The sequence below is a fragment of the Bufo bufo genome, chromosome 8 (assembly GCF_905171765.1).
Source record: "Bufo bufo chromosome 8, aBufBuf1.1, whole genome shotgun sequence".
NCBI lineage: Eukaryota > Metazoa > Chordata > Amphibia > Anura > Bufonidae > Bufo > Bufo bufo.
Window position 1 is genome coordinate 154,995,571 of NC_053396.1, and position 21,677 is coordinate 155,017,247.

At 41.1% G+C, this 21,677-nt stretch overlaps 1 protein-coding gene across 10 annotated transcripts in view; it reads left to right on the forward strand.

Moving 5' to 3' along the window:
- Window positions 1–21,677, forward strand: part of MCF2 (MCF.2 cell line derived transforming sequence) — a 208,738-nt gene that overhangs the window by 115,736 nt on the left and 71,325 nt on the right. For all 10 annotated transcript variants that reach the window (XR_005773943.1, XM_040405657.1, XM_040405660.1 and 7 more), the window contains 5 exons: window positions 5,158–5,246; window positions 8,432–8,520; window positions 11,411–11,477; window positions 14,202–14,317; window positions 18,265–18,334. Coding sequence is in view for 9 of the 10 variants with exons in the window: in XM_040405657.1 (XP_040261591.1) it covers window positions 5,158–5,246; window positions 8,432–8,520; window positions 11,411–11,477; window positions 14,202–14,317; window positions 18,265–18,334 (431 nt within the window). In the remaining variant the exon portion in view is untranslated. The remainder of the gene's footprint in view (window positions 1–5,157; window positions 5,247–8,431; window positions 8,521–11,410; window positions 11,478–14,201; window positions 14,318–18,264; window positions 18,335–21,677) is intronic.

The window sequence follows — 21,677 nt, forward strand, 5'->3', positions numbered from 1 at the left end:
TGTATGTATGTTCCGCGATCACTCAAAAACGCAACCATCGATTTCAACAAAACTTAGTATACACATCCCTTGCTACCTGGAAAGAAATCTTGTGGGGGTCTCAACTCTCTAGGACGTACCGTTTCTAAGGCTACTTTCACACTAGCGTTCAGAGCGGATCCGTCTGGGGTCTGCCCAGACGGATCCGCTCATATAATGCAGACTTGGGATCCGTTCAGAACGGATCCGTCTGCATTATATTGTAGAAAAATTTCTAAGTGTAAAAGTAGCTTCAGACGGATCCGTCCAGATTTTACATTGAAAGTCAATGGGGGACGGATCCGTTTGAAGATTGAGCCATATTGTGTCATCTTCAAACGGATCCGTCCCCATTGTAAGTCTGGACGGATCCGCTTGCCTCCGCACGGCTGAGCGGAGCGGAGGCTGAACGCTGCCAGACTGATGCATTCTGAGCGGATCCGCGTCCACTCAGAATGCATTAGGGCAGTACGGATGCGTTCGGGGCCGCTTGTGAGCCCCTTCAAACGGAGCTCACAAGCGGACACCCGAACGCTAATGTGAAAGTAGCCTAAGATATTCCCAAAAAATGACCTGCATTAGCCAATCCAAGCCTGCAAGTCTTTCTCTTCATATCCCAACTGCCATACACATGGTCACATGTCCCTTATCAGCCAAAGCTCACAGGCTCTTAGTCTCCACATACACACGGTTTTACTCCAGGTTTCCATAACAACCCAGCCATTTTTCTTCACTGCTGTAGGTCAGCTTTAGGCTACGGCTACACGACGACGTGTCGCGCGACACATAGGGCACAACTACACTTGCTACATGTCGCGCGACATTGATGTTGCACCAATGCCGCGCGACAATTTTTATAATGATAGTCTATGGTGTTGCACTGCGACATGTGACATGCTGTGACTGCGACGTGACAGTTGCAAAAAAATACATCTTGGATGGATTTTTTGCAACATTCACGTCACAGTCGCAGCATGTCACATGTTGCAGTGCGACACCATAGCCTAATATTATAAAAATTGTTGAGGCAAAATGTCACGCAACACATTTTGTTGTGTAGCCGTGTAAAGGGTCAGAGCACTGTGGAGGTCACTGTTAAAGGGCCGGAAGCTGTGGAGGTCGCTGTTAAAGAGGAGGACACTGTGGAGGTCACTGTTAAAGGGGAAGGCCTTTTGGAGGTCACTGTTAAAGGGGCGGGCACTGTGGAGTTCACAGTTAAAGGGGTGGGGAATGTGGGGGTCACTGTTAAAGAGGTGGTTACTGTGGAGGTCACTGTTAAAGGGGCAGGGCGCTGTGGAGGTCACTGTTAAAGGGGCAGGGTGCTGTGGAGGTCACTGTTAATGGAGCGGGCACTGTGGAGGTCACTGTTAAAGGGGCAGGCACTGTGGAGGTCACTGTTAAAGGGCGGGCACTGTGAAGGTCACTTTTAAAGAGGCATTCACTGTGGATGTTACTTTTAAGGTGCAGGCCGCCCTTGGAGGTCACTGTTGAAGGGACGGACACTGTGGAGGTCATTGTTAAGGGGGCAGGGGCCATTATTAAAGGGGCAACTGCTGTGGAGGTCACTGTTAAGGCAGCAGGGTACTGTGGGGTCACTGTTAAGGCAGCGGGGTACTGTGGTCACTGTCAAGGGAGTAGGGTGCTGTGAAACCCACTGTTAAAAGGGCGGGCTGCTGTGAAGGTCAAAGTTACGGGGATGGGCTGCTGTGGAGGTCCCATTTTAAAGTGGGGGGCACTGTGGGGGGGTCAGTGTTAAGGGTTGGGGGCAGTGGTGTATCTTGGTTTTGTGCTGCCCTAGGCGAGACTAAACTCGGGCACCCCCTAATATAAATTTGACCCACCCCTTCCTGTCATGGCCAAACCCCTTCCTCTGTAAACCCCACCCCTTCCTCTTTAGGCTCCACCCTTTCCTGTTTTGCATAACAATATTAAGAAATTTATCGCGATAAATACCCGTTTAAAAGAAAAAAACACAAGGAGACGTTATACTGTATGGTGCAGCCTCAAGAAGACGTTATACTGTATGGGGCAGCCTCAAGGAGACGTTATACTGTATGGGAGCAGCCTCAACAAGACGTTATACTGTATGGGGCAGCCTCAAGGAGATAATATCCTGTATGGGGGCAGCCTCAACGAGACGTTATACTGTATGGGGCAGCCTCAACGAGATGTTATACTGTATGGGGCAGCCTCAACGAGATGTTATACTGCATGGGGGCAGCCTCAAGGAGACAATATACTGTATGGGGGGCGGGGGCAGCCACAAGGAGACATTATACATACTGTATGGGGGCAGACATAAGCAGACATTATACTGTATGGGGGCGGGGGCCGGGGCAGCCACAAGGAGACACTAAACTGTATGGGGGCTGCCACAAGCAAATAGTGCACTCTGCACTGTGTCATAAATAAAGGTGGTATGTGTGTCAGACTGTCTATGGTGGCCCTGGCCTCTCCTTAAGGCTGCCCCATACAGGCTGTATTGGGCAGCCTCAAGGAGAGGCCAGGGCCACCATAGACAGTCTGACATACCACCTTTATTTATGACACAGTGCAGAGTGCACTATTTGCTTGTGGCAGCCCCCATACAATTTAGTGTCTCCTTGTGACTGCTCCCATAAATAAAGGTGGTATGTGTGTCAGACTGTCTATGGTGGCCCTGGCCTCTCCTTGAGGCTGCCCCATATAGCCTGACATACCACCTTTATTTAGTCTCACTCTCACTCTCACAGTGCACTATTTTCTTTTTAACTCTCGTCTCACTCACTCCTGTTCCTCTGCCTGGACTGGACCTGGACATTCCTCGCAGGGCAGGCCAGGAGTCAGGCGAAGTGGCCAACTCTGTTCTGTGACTGTGTGAGGAGGGAGGTATGTAGAGACTTTTCCCGTGGCTGCCGCTTGTGTTGTGAATATTCCGGCCCACTGCGCATGCGCGAAAAAGATGGCTCGGCGCAGGCGCAGTAGGAAGTCAGGAGGACTCGGGAGGAGGGTCCCTGCTTCACTATGCGGCGCCGGCGATGCCGTTCGCAAGTTCGCATAGTGAAGGATCGGATTCGGATTGGCAAGCAGCGGACAAAGGGGAAAAAAAGTTTGGCACATTTTGCAAACAAGGCATTTTGCCGCCCCATTGGCAAGTGCCACCCTAGGCAAATGCCTTGTTTGCTTCGTGATAGATACGCCTCTGGGTGGGGGACTGTGGAGTTCACTGTTAAAGGTGCAGGGTGCTGTAGAGGTCACTGTTATGGGGATACTGTCGATATCTTTTAACTACACGCACAAACATTAAATGAAATATACCCATGCGAAGCCTGGTCCTTCTGCTAGTATATTTATATATTTTGCTGTATTTATTAAGGGGTTTTTCCAGGGAAAATTAGAAAAAAACATGTGACAGAAAATGTTAAAAATAAAGTAAAAAAGTATTTCTGACCTCCACCGATCCCCAATCCCTTCCCTTCTGACATTGCTTCAGTCCTTGCAGCTGTCCACTTCCTATCCCACCTCGATACAAGAAAATGTCAGTAATGGCTTGCTCAGTCACTGGCCTTTGTGGATGTGAGGAATCCTTTTTTTGATTTTTGTCATTTTCTGGTCCTTTGTTTTTTCATTTTCTCCTGAAAACCCTTTTAATAAATTTCATTGTATTTCTAGAAAGCTAACCACTGTTCCAAAGTGTTTACATTTTTAATTATGAATGTTGAAATGGTAATGACTACACATCCCTTATAGCATATGGAGTCAACATCTTACCTGCCTGAGACCCTTGTCCTTGTGCTAATTATGATGAACAGATTATGCTGACTGAAGCATGAGACACTAGTATTTAATGCCAGAGATTTCTTGTACAAGTCATTCTAATTGAAAAAGCTAGAAAGATGACTAGAGAAATGGCTTCAAGAGAAAATACAGGTCCAGTTGGTTGCTACTACTGATACACCTTGACCTTTAGGCTACTTTCACACTAGCGTTCTGCTGTCCGCTCGTGAGCTCCGTTTGAAGGGGCTCACGAGCGGAGCAGAACGCTTCCGTCCAGCCCTGATGCAGTCTGAATGGATGCGGATCCGCTCAGACTGCATCAGTCTGGCGGCGTTCAGCCTCCGCTCTGCTCGCCTCCGCACGGCCAGGCGGACAGCTGAACGCTGCTTGCAGCGTTCGGGTGTCCGCCTGGCCGTGCGGAGGCGAGCGGATCCGTCCACACTTACAATGTAAGTCAATGGGGACGGATCCGCTTGAAGATGACACAATGTGGCTCAATCTTCAAGCGGATCCGTTCCCCATTGACTTTCAATGTAAAGTCTGAACGGATCCGCTCAGGCTACTTTCACACTTAGAAAATTTTCTAAGTTTTAATGCAGACGGATCCGTTCTGAACGGATGCGAACGTCTGCATTATCGGAGCGGATCCGTCTGATGAAACATCAGACGGATCCGCTCCGAACGCTAGTGTGAAAGTAGCCTAAAGCATTCCTTACAGTAATTTCATTTATTCATCAATCCTTCAGTTTTTCACATGCAGAAATGTATAGTGCTATAGTTTGCTGTTGCCTTCCATGGTCTTTATCAATCAAATGTTAGACTTACCCTTAATTTTATGAAAATCACAAGGCTTATCGTTGCAGATCTGGCTTTAGAAATCCCTTGCTATTGCAACAGTGGCTGGGCATATAATTTCCCTACATGGACTGCTTAGTGGCTATAGAAATTAATAGATGGTCTATGTCCAATCTAATTACTATTTATCTATATGCCTTATCAGGATATATGAGCAGGTGAATTCCTTATAAGACAAATATTTTAGTTTTTGACATAGGTATAAACTTGTTGTATAGGAACTCAATTGACTGCTGGGACCTGTAGTGTTTTTTTTTACGATGATATATTTTGAGGCAGAGATCCTACTCTTACTCCATGGGTTTTTTCCAGTAACCTGTTATTCCAGGTATATTCATTTTTATTCGAAAAATTAAGTGTGACTTCTTTATGACCTGACATTGTATAATGTATATGTACAGGTTAGTAAACTATAATTTTTTTGCTATATTGCTTTATTTTGATTATGCATTGTTTTATGGGACAGATTACATTTTTTTTTTGTAAGCCCTACAATTGTAATAATGTCTACTCTGTTTTGAAATAAAGGTATGGATTTCAATTCAAGTCTGAAGTTTTCATTTGACTTAACATTACCTGGGAAAAGGACCACAAGAAAAATGCAGACTTCACGAAAGGTAACAAAATAGACAAGTTAAAAACAGTTTATGACAAGTAAATCCCAGAAACAACTTCAGAGTCATTTGAACTGGAAAGTCGAAAAGCATTTTTTCAACCATAGCTATTGTAAAACGGGTACACTGTAGTAGCTATAGTAGAACTTGATCCACCAATACACTAGCATGAAGCAGAGCAGACTCGAGAAGCATCATAGTCATGAAGAAGCCATGTTGTGGACCTAGTGGAGTTACTAACTAGGGTAATTGTTGCTCGAATAGCTGTAAAAACCTGCTTTTCTGACATTGTTTTATGGGCACGCAGTTACAGGTATGTCTCACGGAGATATGTAAATCATTATGGTGTGGTCTTATTATACACTGGGTCTTGCCACAAGAAAGTGTAAAAGTGCTTCTTCTGCTGCTCTATAAAAAGGCTTTCAGAGGCTACTTTTTTGTTGAGTACCTTTTAGTGAGAGATCCTTAACTGCTAGACATCCCGCTACGATGCATTGGAAGGCATTTTGCTCAGTAAACAGGCTTTGGGGGGGGGGGGGGGGGGGCTCGTGATTGGACTGAGAGAAGCATTCTGATTATTTTGATGAATTGCCCACCATAACTGTCAGGAGAGACAGATCAAAAGTAAAGTGTATCATTTGCTTTGCTGACAAGCACAAGCACAAGCAGTTCCAACATTTTCATTGTCTACCATCCAGACAAAAGTGACACCTTCCCTACATCATACACCCCTGTCTATGTCTGTCAATTTCCAGGAGCTTAGCAGAAAGAAATTTGGTGTCACAGTGCCCATTACATGTCTTGACATTGACAGCCAACCACTGTCACCTTCGTTTGCATTGGTGTTGTTAATGAGAAACCTTGACTACTTCAGACTGAAACCGTATCATCCAGGTTCTGTTTGGGATCTAATAACGATTGGTTTTAAGTACGGAGACCTCGTGGTGAGCTCGTTAAACCTGGCTTTGCTGAGGAGCGACACACTGCCGCAACTGCTGGTGTGGTCTGGGGAGCCATCACCAGGGGTGCACCTAGCCTTTCTGCTGCCTAAGGCGAAAACTGAAATGGCGCCCCCCAATAACTTAACCCAACCCCTTTGCCACAATGAAAGTGCTCATTGACCATGGCCAATCTGCTGCCCCCTCTTTCCCCTACCTGGTGTTGCCTGAGGAGATCGCCTCACCGGGCCTCATTGTTGGTGCACCCCTGGCCATCACATATGACAGTCGGTCACCCCTAGTAGGGATAGAAGGGACAATAACAGCAAAACGTCAACTGGCATTTTTTATCAGGATAATGCTCGTCTGCACACAGCATGTGTCTGCCAGATTGTAACATTTCAATGGCCTGCCCGGTCACCAGATTTATCACCAATCAATCATATATGGGACCAGCTGGGATGCCAGCTTCAGCAACCTATCAGTGTGCAGAGTCTACAGGCTGAGCTGCAACATCTGTGGACAGGATAACATACAGAACCTGTATGACTCCATACCCAACTGTATCCAGGCTAAAAGAGGCCCAACAGGTTCCTAGCGCCTCCTTTCAATTCAAAAGTTTTCCCCAACAAACTTATCTTTTTGATTTGTAATCCCTTACATATATTGTTACTTTCACACATAGAAAGTTTCATTCAAATCCAACAGCTCCTTATTGGTGCGTTATTTTTTTTGGTCAATGTATGTATTTCTGTCTACAGATTTGTGTGAGTGATCTGTAATTTTTATAGATTGCATTTTGGGGTGCGTATGACATTTTGATAACTTTTTGTTCACAAGGCCACCAAAATGTTTATTCAGCCATTTTGATATTTTTCCATTTAGTTACTGCGTTCACGGGATAGATATTTTTTATATTAGCTCGGGCATTTTTAGACAAGGTGATACCAATGATGTTTATTGTTTCTTTATTTGTATATGTTCCTAGAGCAGACATGGTTCAGGGGCTATCCCTTCTCTACTACAGCTACACCAAAAAACGCTGCTGTAGATTGAGGACCTTCACCGTCCGTCATCAATACTCAGTGGGTGATCATTAAGGGGTTAAAATTTGGCATCTCTTGCTCTTTACTTTGCCGCTATCCAATAAATGTACTGGATTAAGTATAGTTTATTACATCATATATATTATTGGATTTTTTAAACTTGCAGAGGAATTAGAAAAAAATTTATACAGTATTTCTTGAACATTTAAAGAGGCGCTCCTTGTTTGTAAGTGAGCTGGTTTACATAACTGTTTGTGCATATGGAGTCATTTCTCTATGAATCAATATGTTTCTCTGGTCGTTCCTATGAGAGTCTTGATGTCAGTCTGACTTCCTGTCCACACAGCAGACACTGTGGGATCCTACGAGTCTCATCAATGGTCTCACAATCTGACAAAGCCAGCAGAAGCTAAAAATATATCAATAAATCTATATGTAAGATTCCTAAACAAATGATTATATATACCAGCTCACTTACAAACGGGAGGTGGGGGGAATATTTTTTTGGAGATTCCCCCTTTAACATTGATTCATTGAGTCTCAGCACACATCACAAAGCAGTGGGTCTGAAAACTCATGCATTGCTCATATAATGCATAACAACACTTCTGTGAATACTTCTTGACTATATTAGTTTGACTATGACACAATAGTAATTTGCAAAGACCTAGGGACCCTATGCAACTTTTAATACTTGTCCCAGCTTACCCTCTTTTGAGAGATAGAAGTAGAAGCAAGTGCTTATATTAGTCATCCTCTATACATGTGCTCCCACTTGTCCCCGGTGTGAAAACAATGCTCCTTCTCTACTGACCAACAATTAATTCTCCTCCTGGCTTCAGTGCTGATAAAAGTGGTAGTGATGTGTACAACTTCCATTCATGGTTTTTGATGGTCCATTTAAAAGAAAAGTGCCTGATCTCTCACAACCTTATAGTAAAGTAGTGTCTGATCTCTGATGGTCCAGTGTGAAAAACCAGTAACTGATCCCTGGTGTTCTTGACTTAATGAGTGGCGGTCTGTTATATATATACTGTTATTAAAAAGAATCACACATTTAAGAATGTAGTAATGTATTAAAAAGAAGCCAAAAACCAAGTATCAAAATCAAGTGTCGCCTGCAGGTCGAGACGTGGCCATAGATTTTGCACGTCAAGATAATAGATGTCAGAAATGTTTTATTGTTTTTATGATTTTATTTCAGATTGAAGTGATGCATGACTATCAAGAGAAGAGAAACTCGTTGCAATTTTATATATCAGAAAGCGAAGACAGTTTGGATATACTTAAAGGGTAATGGCTTACGTTTTCTAAAATGAATTGTGTTCAGCAAACTTTAACCGTAATATTACTTAGTTCTGTATTGAGTAAAAGTAAAGACAGAGTGGAAGGAAAATTGAGAAGCATACACTCATGTATCAAATTGTAGTCCATACTGACCATAATGAGTACTCCATTGTTGAAGTGAAAGGTGGTAACGCCCTTTTCTTACATAATTATTTTCTAATTAAAATTATTTGTAGAGGTAGAAGATTGAGTCAGTCATTCCTAATATTTCTTGCAAGTACAGAAATTCGCTTATTTGTGGCAAAATTGCAAAAAACTAATTTAAGTCTGGTGAGCAATAGATATGCTAAAACTGTTGTATACATCTCGTCTGGTGAGATTGAACATTAATGAGAGTTGACAACAAGCTCTGCTTTGAATAGGGGCACTCGCCAAGGCTGTCCCGTCTCCCCATTGCTATTTGATATTTATATTGAGCCTTTAGCCCTGGTTGTTAGGCAGGATTCTAAGATTGAAGGGTTTGGAACAATGGGAGTGGAAGACAGCATTTCTTTATAAGCTGATGATGTCTTATTTTTTATAGATCATACCAATACAACACTTCCAAGACTCATCCAAACAGTAAACTCTTTGGGAAGGTCTCAGGCCTAGATATAAACTGGTCAAAAACCACTCCAATGCCAGTGGATACCTTCGTACTCTCTACTGAGAGAACTTTGAGCATGTTGAATGTTTCTGATTCTTTTTAATATTTGGGCATGATTATATTCCCCAAGATCGAAGACTATCTACAGCTTAATTTGATTCCATTATTAACTAAGCTGAGGTAAAAAAATTGGGATATGGCTCCGACTTCCTTTATTCAGAGCTGACAGAGTCTCATTGGTCAAGATGGTGATTTTGCCCCAGCTCCTCTATATATCCTCGGGAAATCACCTATATGGATAGAGGATACGTTTTTTAAGCTTATCGAGAGAATTATCAATGATTTGTTATGGGGAAGAAAGCGGGTAAGGCTTAAATTGGAATACTTATACAAGCCATTGGAACAGGGAGGATTGACTCTTCCCTACTTCAAGGGCTATTTTATAGCCGGGCAATTATGGCTATATCGTGAATGGGAGAAAAGTGTATTGTGTACCACTTTGGTGAGGAGATCTTTGTATAACAACATATTCACATTATTGGAATCGGGGCAATTGATTAATATGCAACAGGAGTACAGAGAGGCTAAAAAGCTACTATCCAAGGCATGGGCAACTATTAGAAGATGGCAGGGAATAAAAGGATCTCTTCAGTGTACTCCCCTCTGGCATGATTTTCAACTACAGGCTTTAGATAAAATAGCCGGGGACCAGTATTGGCAAAAAAAATTATATTTTATATGTTACACAAGTGGTGAAGAATGGAGAGATACTTCCGTTCTCGGTGTTAACACAAAGGGAGACTATGGATGGTCTGTCTTGGTTTAGATATTTTCAATTACATTCAGCACTTTTTAGTGTAAAGAATAAATCCCTATTGGAGATAGATATTTCTACTTCTTTAAATGATCTGTTAGGGAATTTAGATCAGAGGGTTGCACATCTGTATAAATTATTATTCAAGGCACAATTTATTAAAATACAATCACCGGGGCAAAGGGCCTGGTGAGTTGATTACCCAAGGATACAATTAGAGGGATGGGGAAATATATTTTCAAATTTGAGTTTAAAATCTGACAGTTTTAATTACGTATTGGTACAATTCAATATTATGCATAGATTATATGTTACACCCTTATGGCTTAATAAATGTGGGTTAAGAGATAGTTCTAAGTGTCCACGATGTGACTTTTCTGGGGGCTGATCACCTACATATGCTCTGGTCTTGTCCAGAACTAAACTAATACTGGATTGCGATTAATAACTTTGTTACTCATAAATTGAGACTCCTGATTCCATTTATGGTTGAATGTTGGATATTGAGTGATCTCTCTAAGGTAAATTGCCATAAATATAAAAAGATTCTTTTGAATAGAATACTGTTCTTGGCGAGTCTTTTGATCACTCAAGCCTGGTTCTCACGAAATGTTCCAAATTTGAACACTTGGATAAACTTGGTTATTAGGGTTAGAAACTATGAGAATGTCCTATATAAGCAAAGAAATAGTCAGGAGAAATGAATTAAGATATGGGAGGCCTGGAGGTTTTAATCTTCCTCGTCCCCAATTTTATGCTTCCACTTCCCATGACTTCTCTTATTCTCTTCCTTAGTCTTTCTTTCCTTTTTGTTGTTGTTGCCTGTATTGGGATGATAGAGGGTTCTGAGACGCATCGCAAGAGTAGGGAGGGGTGGGAAATGGATGGTTATGGGGAAGTTAAAACAATAATAATTTTATATTGTAATTTTGTATGAAAACGAAAATGGTTTGTACATGTCTTATTCTAATAAAGATATAGATTTAAAAAAAAGCCCGGTGAGCAATAACAGAAGACCACATGCCTTATTCAATATAATCCTCTGACCAATACAGAGAGAAGCCTTACAAATGAGCAATTAATATACATTATAGACATCAATCTAAAATAAAGAACTAAGGTTTTAGTTTCAGTTTGGGCTGGTAGTTTGGCCACTGAACCCTTCTACCTCCCAAAAGTGTTCCTGGCGGAGGACAACAGTTTCTGAGATGGGGTTGAGGGATTGGTCTGTTGACATGTCCTAGCACAGAGCTGGGCTGCAGGAGGTATGATATTCACTGAAGCTACTAATGTGTTCTTTGAAATGTATCCCTTTCTGTGGTATGGTCTATTGACATTTGCCCTTGTTCTACATACAGAATACTTGTCCTAAGACTTTTCTTTTTTCATAAGACATATCAATGTAATACCTTTTATCTCATTTTGTATTATTTCAGTCATGTAATCCATGAACTAGTAGAAACTGAGAGGATTTACGTGGAAGAGCTTTACACAATTTTATTGGTATGTAAACTGAGGCTTCTTGGCACTATTTGGGGGATATGTGGTTGTCTGTTATTGTTATGGAGTAAAGTGACTTTCTGGTAGTGTATAGGAGAGTCACTGTTATGGGTTGAGATGAGCGAAGTATTCGATTCGGCAGCTTCGCCGAATTAATTAGTCACAAATCGCTATGTTAAAACCCTATTCAGACTATCAATCAATGGGACCATTTTTAAACGCTGCTTAGGCAAAAGTGCACCCTCCTAGTGGCCATTAAAAACGATAATATGCTAGTGCAATATGGTCTTTTGGGTTTAAAAAAAAATAATTCACTCACCTCATCCACTTGCTTGCACAGAGGCAGTCCGCTCCTCTCTTGAGAGGAAAAGACCTGCCGAAGGACCTGTGCTGAGCGTGATGATCTCACCGCATAGAGGTAGCTTTTGCCACATTGGTGTAAAATAGAGCTAAAACTTTGGCAGAAGTTCAGTGACCAAACCCATCTAAAAGCTGTTGGAAAATGCAACTTGGATGAATTTAATTGTTATCCTGAATCAGGCCCAAACCCAGGCATGTGAAGATAACAGACTGCATGGATGTTTCCTTACCATAGTTTGAATTTAGTGAAGGACTCTAGTTTCTCAGGAGCCAAATTCAACACAATGTGCTAGCTACAAAAAATGCCTGATTAAGCTGCAATTCACAAATCCACCGCTAGGTGACCATGCAAAGACATGTATAGGATAGACACCTCATGACACAATATTGCATTACAAAAAAAAATCCTATTCATCCTAGGATATCTTAGGATATGTTGAAAAGAAAAGATGAACTGTCACTAGAGTTCAGTTCTGTAAAACTAGGTGCTTTCTTTAATTATCTTTGCTTTCCTGAGTATTCTGGTCTTTGTCTCTTGTTTCTAGGGCCACCCCTGTTCCTGAGATACAGGTCTGGTGAGTTCTTATGCCCAGTATGTAAATGGTCTGGTAGTTTTTGAAGGGGGCGACTACTAAGTCTTTTTTTCGAAGATAACATCAGCTTCATCAATCTGTCTGCGTTGAACAGCAACATAGCAATGAAGGCGACTCCACCTTCTGAGAAGAGACTGGGTAGTCACCCCCTTGGCAAACCATGGAACTTTTTATATATTGGGTGCTAGAACATGCCAGGAGCTTATCTCAGGAAAGAGAAGGGGTGGGGGGTGGGCAGAAACAGAAAGCAAAGATGGGAATACTCAGGGGAGCAGTGAAAATTGAGGTAAGTACTTATTTTTGCATACCTGAAATGATGATAGATTCTCAGTATAATTTTTTCTCCCTAAATTTTCCATTATTCTGTTCTCAGATTGTGTTCCTTTACACATACACTGCCTGTCCCAAAAAAAGTCGCCACCTGGATTTAACTAAGCAAATAGTTATGAGCCTCCTATTGGATAATTACTGCATGGGCGATTATCTTTCAGCTGGCAATACGTTATTTAACTCCAACTGGTGCAATGAGTTGCTTCTCATTTCTTAAACAACCATGTCGAAAGACACATCTCGTGGTTGTGGAAAAGATGTTAGTCTGTTTGAGAAGGGTCAAATCATTGGCATGCATCAAGCAGAGAAAACAACTAAGGAGATTGCAGAAACTACTAAAATTGGGTTAAAAACTGTCCAACGCATTATTAAAAACTGGAAGGAAAGTGGGGACCCATCGTATTCGAGGAAGAAATGTGGCGGAAAAAAATCCTGAATGATCGTGATCGGCGATCACTTAAACGTTTGGTGAAATCAAATCAAAGAAAAACAATAGTAGAACTCAGGGCTATGTTTAATAGTGAAAGTAAGAGCATTTCCACACACACAATGCGAAGGGAACTCAAGGGATTGGGACTGAATAGCTGTGTAGCCGTAAGAAAACCACTAATCAGTGAGGCAAACCAGAAAAAAGGTTTCAATTTGCTAGGGAGCATAAAGATTGGACTCTGGAGCAATGGAAGAAGGTCATGTGGTCTGATGAGTCCAGATTTACCCTGTTCCAGAGTGATGGGCGCATCAGGGTAAGAAGAGAGGCAGATGAAGGGATGCACCCATCATGCCTAGTGCCTACTGTACAAGCCTGTGGGGGCAGTGCTATGATCTGGGGTTGCTGCAGTTGGTCAGGTCTAGGTTCAGCAACAGTATGTGCTCCAGGAATGAGGTCATATGACTACCTGAACATACTGAATGACCAGGTTATTCCATCAATGGATTTTTTCTTCACTGATGGCAAGGGCATATTCCAAGATGACAATGCCAGGATTCATCGGTCTCAAATTGTTAAAGTGTAGTTCAGGGAGCATGAAACATCATTGTCACACATGGATTGGCCACCACAGAGTCCAGACCTTAACCCCATTGAGAATCTTTAGGATGTGCTGGAGAAGGCTTTGAGCAGCAGTCAGACTCTACCATCATCAATGCAAGATTTTAGTGAAAAATGTATGCAACACTGGATGGAAATAAATCTTGTGACATTGCAGATGCTTATCGAAACAATGCTACAGCGAATGCGTGCCGTAATCAAAGCTAAAGGATTTTTTTTTGTTGGCGACTTTTTTTTTGGACAGGCAGTGTAATTGCCTGAAGCTACCCTTTAAACTTTGCCAACAAGATTATGATAAAATTGACAAAGAACACAAGTTTGAATAGACCACAGATGAAAGAAAATCTTGATTTTTTAATTTTTTTTTCACATTGAAATAATTCTTTCTTCCTCAAGGGATACAGATCTGAGATGGAAAACCCAGAAATGTCCCATTTCCTGCCACTAACCTTGAGGAACACAAAAAATATTCTGTTTGGAAATATGCCAGAGATCTATGAATTTCATAATAAGTAAGATTTGCCATTATATCTTTATATGTTTAATATTATCGTCTCTGGATGTTGATCCTACACTTGTGTTGTGTTGATTATAATTTTTTTTTTTTTCATATTTATGGGATGTGGTTTGTAATGTACAAGTAAGTATTTCAATTTGAAACGATTGATCAGAACTACTTATAAACTTGGACGTCTACATTTCAGGTTCTCTTTACTTAATTTCTGGTTTTGTCCTTAGATGGACTAATCTGCCAACCTATAATTGTTCACAGCACTGGGTCCCACCATGTGTACATCTAAGGGTTTCTCCTAGCCTCCTTCCTCCAGATCATGACACCATCAGCACCTGGACCAGTAGTGTCATGTACCACCCAGTCATCTGTATACAGAAATTGTACCACTATTAGATACTACAGGATCCTGTGTTATATCCAAAACTGTGCATTTCATAACACCAGTCAAGGTTTCATTGGCTTGAGTAATCAGATAGAAAGAATCCCTAAGGTCTCCACATTGCAGGACCCTGGTAAATAAAGTTTTGGGGATATTTGATTTGTTCATCAACAGGACAAAAGAATGTGATGAAATGTTTAGTAGGTATAATCTAATACCAGGTTACTCTATTTCCCAATCCTTTGTTCTAATTCATTGCTTTTTTAAATGTGTCACCTAAATTTTTATCTGCTAGCATAACCAGATAGCAACACATATCTTTTTTTTTCCAATCTGTTTTTATTTTATGATTACAGATTTTTTTTAATTCTATTTCTTGAACATGATTATGTGGACTGCCATCTTGCCTGAGCTGTCTCACTTCAGCAAATGGCATTTATAATGGGGAGAAAGTTAATACAAGGCACTAATATATTGTTATTATCCATGTTGCTTCCTTTGCTGGCTTGATTCATTTTTTCATCACATTATACACTGCTCGTTTCCATGGTTATGACCACCCTGCAATCCATCAGTGGTGGCTATGCTTGCACACTATGGAAAAAGGTGCTGGACTATGGCACTCCTGCAAAAAATCACAGGCCTTTCTGGTGGCTGGAACTGCAGGAGTGCGCATAGAAGGTACAAGGAATCATCGTGGATGATAGGTACGTGTCACCGAGGTTCCTGGCCTCGGTGGAGTAAGAGCCGGTTTTTATGTGTCAGACGCAGTTGCTGTTTGACACCTTAATACTCCCCATGTTCCAGGCCAGATTTTGCCAGGCCTAAAAACCAGCCAGCACTGCCAGGTGAGGAGGATTACCTCAGTCTGACAGTGGAGCTCAGGAGGTGTGTGTGCTGGGATCTGAGGCTTGTGCCGTGCTGGAGGGCTGAGACCCGTCTGTAAGGGAAATGGGCCCCATAAAAGCCTGTTATGGACTGCTGGAGGCAGAACTGCCAATAAGGTTTTTTTTTGCTATGTGGACTTTCTATTGTGTGTGAACTAACACCAAGACTGCACAATGACGTTTTGTTTTTGCTTTATGTGTGAATAAACACGGAAGTTTGATTTAAGAACTGGTAATTTGCCTCTGTACTGCGTCCGCACACCCTGTCTTCCAGAGCGAATCCCCACACCAGCTTCAGTCACAATGACATTAACCCCTTCACGACTGCAATACGTTTATATACGTGATATTTGCACATGCCCCGTGCAGCTACCACGTGTATAAACGTCAAGCCAGCTCTTTAATCCAAGCGCTGCAAAACGCTTGGATTAAAGCTTCTGCCCCAGGCACTGCTGCTGTCACGGACAGCATACAGTGCAGTAATGCCTGGCAAGGGACCAATCAGAGTGGCCCCTTGCCGGCAATCGATCCGATTGGTTAGTCTGTGCAGACTAACCAATCAGATCGCGGCAGTGAAAAAATGCCTGTTCCAGGCTCTGATCTACGCTCTGCAGATCAGAGCCTGAAATCAGGTAGTGTCCTCATGCCCCCCGATCTGTGCCCCCTGATCTGTGCCCCCGATCTGTGCGCCTCCAAGCCCCCCCGTCTGCCCCTTATGCAGTCCCCCCCCCCTCCCATCCACATTCATGCAGCCTGCCCTGATGCGGTCCGCCCCCTCCCCGCCCCATACATTCCTCCTGCCCCCATTTGTGCTGCCTCCCTCAATGCTGGCCGTACCCCCCCCTTTCCAGCGCTGGCCCCTGCCCCCGATGCGGTCCCCCTGCTGTGTTTGATGGCCCTCAGCAGAGAGTGTCAGCTCTATGCTGACACTCTGCTGTAACCCCTAAAATGCCGCGGCAGCGGCATCCATGGGGTTAATAGAGGGAGGGGGCTCCCTCTCTCAACCATCGGGACTGCCGCGCTGTGATGGCAGCGCCCGATGGTTGCCATGGCAACCGGGCGCTTTACAAAAGCATCCGCTGTTGCCACCTTCAGGACATCTGATAGTATTATACTTTGCAATGCAAGAGCATTGCAAAGTATAGTACAGCCATCAGCCCCACTGGATCTTCAAGATCCAAGAGGGACTTGATATAAAAAGAAAGTAAAAATAAATAAATAAAAATGTAAATAAAAAAATAAATTGCCTTTTCCTATAAAAAAATAAAATAAAATACACATATTAGGTGTCACCGCGTCTGTAACGACGGTCTCTATAAATATATCACATGATAGACCCCGTCTGATAAACACCATAAAAAATAATAATAATAAAAAAACTGTGTAAAAAAAGCCATTTTTGTCACCTTACATCACAAAAAAATTGCAACACCAAGCGATCAAAAAGGTGTATATATTAAACAAAATGATACCAATAAAACCGTCACCTCATCCCGCAAAAAATGAGACCCTACATAAGAAAATCGCAAAAAAAATATATATATATAGTTCTTAGAACATTGAGACACTAAAACATAATTTTTTTATTTCAAATATGCTATTATTGTGTTAAAGTGAAATAAATAAAAAAAGTATACATATTAGGTATCACCGCATCCGTAATAACCTCCTCGATAAAAATATCACATGACCTAACCCCTCAGGTGAACACCGTAAAAAAAATTATAAAAAAAACAGTGCCAAAATTTTTTGTCACCTTACATCACAAAAAGTGCAACAGCAATCGATCAAAAAGGCTTATGACCCCCAAAATAGTACTAATCAAACCGTCACCTCATCCCGCAAAAAATAATACCCTATTTAAGACAATCGCCCAAAAAATAAAAAAGCTATGGCTCTCAGACTATGGAGACACTAAAACATCATTTTTTTGGTTTCAGAAATGCTATTATTGTGTAAAACTTAAATAAATAAGAAAAAGTATACATATTGGGTATTGCCATGTCCATAACGATCTGCTCTCTAAAACTGCCACATGACCTAACTCCTCATATGAACGCTGTAAAAATAAATAAATGAAAACTGTTCCAAAACAGCCAATTTCTTGGTCACCTTGCTCCATAAAGTGTAATAATGAATGATCAAAAAATCCTATGTACCCAAAAATGGTACCAATAAAAATTAAAATTACATTCCCAAAATGATGCCAACATAAAGTAGACATATGGGGAATGTTAAGTAATAAATATTTTATTAGGTATCACTTTCTGTTTTAGAAGCAGAGAAATTGAAATTTGGAAAATTGTGAATTTTTCAAAATTTTGGGTAAATTTTTGATTTTTTCATAAATAAAGGTGAAATATATTGACTCAAATTTATGACTACCATGAAGTACAATGTGTCACGAGAAAACAATCTCAGATTGGCTTGGATAAGTAAAAGTGTTCCAAAGTTATTACCACATAAAGTGACACATGTCAGATTTGTACATTTTGACCTGGACACTGGGGCATCAATGACCCTTGGTCATGAAAGGGTTAATTAATGATTTTTATTAATGAAAGCTTTGGTAAAGTGAAAGATATAACCACAATGCATTAATAAATGGCTTATAATTGGATAGTTTATTAAAACCTCTTAATACAATATTCATTTTACTTTGTGTTTAATTTTCAACAGAGTTTTTCTTGGTAGCCTTGAAAGCTGCATCGGAGCACCAGTTAGAGTTGGGTATTGTTTCTTAGAAAGGGTAAGTAAGCTGTTTATTCATTATGAGGGCTGAAAGTAAATTATCAGACCTTGAAACACTGATTTTCCTTCCTATTAAAGGGGTTATCCCATCACTAATGTAAAAAATGTCAGACATCATATAGTCCATGACAATCTCTTTCTAATAAAGCTAAAAACAGCCCTGTACCTCACATGGATCCAGAGATCTCCCTATTCATTGCTCTGCTAGATTTACATCAAGCTGAAATCTCAAGGGGAGTGTCTTTTCTGCTGCAGCTAAAGGGATGTGTCTCAGCTCTCCCTATCACAGCTCAGGAGGCAGTTGAAGGATGAAACTGAGCATGTGCGGCCATCTCAGTGAGCAGGTCAAAGAAATAAGAAAAAAAAAACAGCAGGTGTTGCTATGCAGATACATCTTATTGAATAGTTCAGTAGCTATGCTTAATTTTTAATTACATACAATTACAAATGTATTCAGATCCAGGTGCTGGTTTGAAAACTGTAGACTATTTTTCATGGGACAACCCCCTTTAAACTACAATGACTCTCTGTCCTTCTATCATCTATCTTTCTCTCTGTCTATTTATCTACAGAGTCTGTCGATCTATCTATCCAACTATCTATCCACTTTAAAGTCAGAAGCCACCTATCTGACACCGATTGACCATTTGCTCACTATTGCTATGAATAGGGAGATGTCACGGTCACTCCCAGGCTAGGTGTTGGAAGGTCGGAGAGGCTTTCTGCACGTGATGTCATCTGACAGCCTCTTTTAATTTCACTATGTTGTTGATGGTAATGACCACACCTCTAGTCAGGTGCAGCATAGTGGTCATTACTATTGAAGTCTGGCTACTCCCTTCACTCCTTGCTGTGTATAGCTTTATTTGCAAGTGGAAGAGCTGGTGTGTGTTGTCTCCTCTGGTGTTCCTGCACTTTCTTCTACTTAAGTGTCTTATTCCTTTGTATTTGTTTTGTGTTGTTTCCCCTGCCTTCTGGTATCTGGTCAGACCCCTGTTCCTTCAGCTTAAGGAACGGTTCGTCTTTGGGCCCTATCACTACCTCAGGGCATAACAGGGTAGTCAGGCTTTGGGTTTCAGTGACTGAACGGTCCTACCACTGAGGTCCGTTCCTTCGGTTAGCAGTCAGGGCTAGGGTTAGGATTCATTAGGTGGTGACCTTTTCCTCTCCCTAGCTTCTAGGCCAGATACCCCCCCTCTTGTGTTTGGTGTGGTTTTCCCTCCCACACCTCGTCATGACATAATACACCGCCAAAACCGCCAAACGCAACAATTAACAGTATATGGGGAATATGCACCAGAACAAGTAAGATTTATAACTGAAGGAGTCGAACATATCCTTACCCACAACTACTTTGCATATGATTCTGAATTTTATCTCCAGATAAGGGGAACCACCATGGGCACCAGGTTCGCCCCCAGTTATGCTAATTTATTTATGGCGCATTGGGAAGATCAACATATAGCGCCAAAGATGGGGAAAGATGGGGGTGAACCTGGTGCTCTGGTGAAGATTCATAGACGATGTGATCTTTATATGGCAGGGAACAGAGGAAGAGTTATCACTGTTTCTAAATGAGATAAATGCAAATGAAAATAACATAAGATTTAAGTTGAGTACAAGTAAAAAACAGATAGAATTTCTAGACTTGACTATTAAAGTGGCGGATGAAAGACTAACATGCCACACATACCAGAAAGAGGTAGCTAGAAATAGCTATATTTTATATACTAGCTGCCATCTACCAAGGTGGTTGTTGAATATCCCTAAGGGGCAGTTTAGAAGGTTAAGACAAAATTGCACAAAGTAAGAAGACTACATTAGGGAGGCGGCTGATATGAAAGAACAATTCCTTATTAAGAAATACCCTGTTAAACAGGTGGATAAATCCCTGAAAGAAGTACATAATATGAATAGAGGAGTATTCTTCGAAGAAAAAGAGAGTCTAGGGATAGATAAAGAAACAGATAAGAAAACAGACGATTTAATGAGGATTATTCTACCCTATAGCGCACAATATAAGAAAATTGAAACCATTATAAAAAATCACTGGCATCATGTCGTTAAAGATAAAATGATAGGACCATATTTAACTAATGGTCCACAAATGGTATATACAAAGGCTCCGAATCTAGCTCTAAAGGTAGCACCAACAATAAAAAATAAGAAAAAAAACACTAATCACAATATATTTAATTTAAAGGGATTTTATAGATGCAACAAGTGCAATAACTGCAAGAACACGAAATTTCCTAAAAAGACCAGTAAGGCCTCCTCCACTACGAGTACATTCTCATACGAAATTGATACATTTTTATCCTGCAACACATCTAACGTCCTATATTTAATTGAATGCCCTTGCAGGAAACAATATATAGGACGTACGAAAAGATTATTAAAAACTAGGATAGGAGAGCATATGACGAAAATCAGGTCAGGATATGAGAAGCATTCACTGTCAAAACATTTTAAAACTTATCATAATCAGGATCCTTCTTTGCTGAAATTCATGGCGTTTGAAAAGATTGATGTTCATTGGAGAGGAGGGGACCATATCTCGAATATGTCGTGACAGGAAGCAAGGCGTATATATAATTTTAATACCTTGCAACCTGAAGGTCTAAATGCGGACTTCGAGATATTTGGATTCCTATAACATTAGGTTTGGTGCCCTTCGTTGACGGGACATCAGTGTTTTGCTATATTATAGGCACTCCGATCTCCTCTTGATGAGGGGCCCCTCACCCTTACTCCCTCAGAAAACATATAATCGATGAATGAATGAATAGCGAATCAAATATATTATCCAACAAAATAAACTTTTTAGCATTATAGAAATTAATTTATTATTTTATTATTGATTTTAAGTATTTTATGTATGTCACTATAATAATCAGGACTATGGGAGAAAATATCCACAATCTTGTGAACATTGAATATTAATCATGTTTGTGGTAGAGAATGTCTACAATCTTGCGAATATGTACAATTATGCGATAATTATAGATGAGGATATCGAGTATGCAATCTTATAGCGAGATGAGAATAGTAAGTGTAAAAAAACGTACGAAGATTTCATACGAATATATTCATATGCGAATAACAAAGCAAAGAGACTCCAAATCTCATAAGTTCCGAACCAGATTTTATAAAGAACTTTAATCAGAATAAAGGGTGGAACCTATATGAGTATATAAGGAAGCAAGGAGGATCTCATAAACTAGCTACTGAGGAAGGAGTACGTAACCATCTTCTGGCGATGAGAGTCAAAGCGAGTCATCATGTTGCTGCTTAAAGGAGACGCCCAGGCTTGGGCCTTTTCTTTGCCAACTGGATCACAG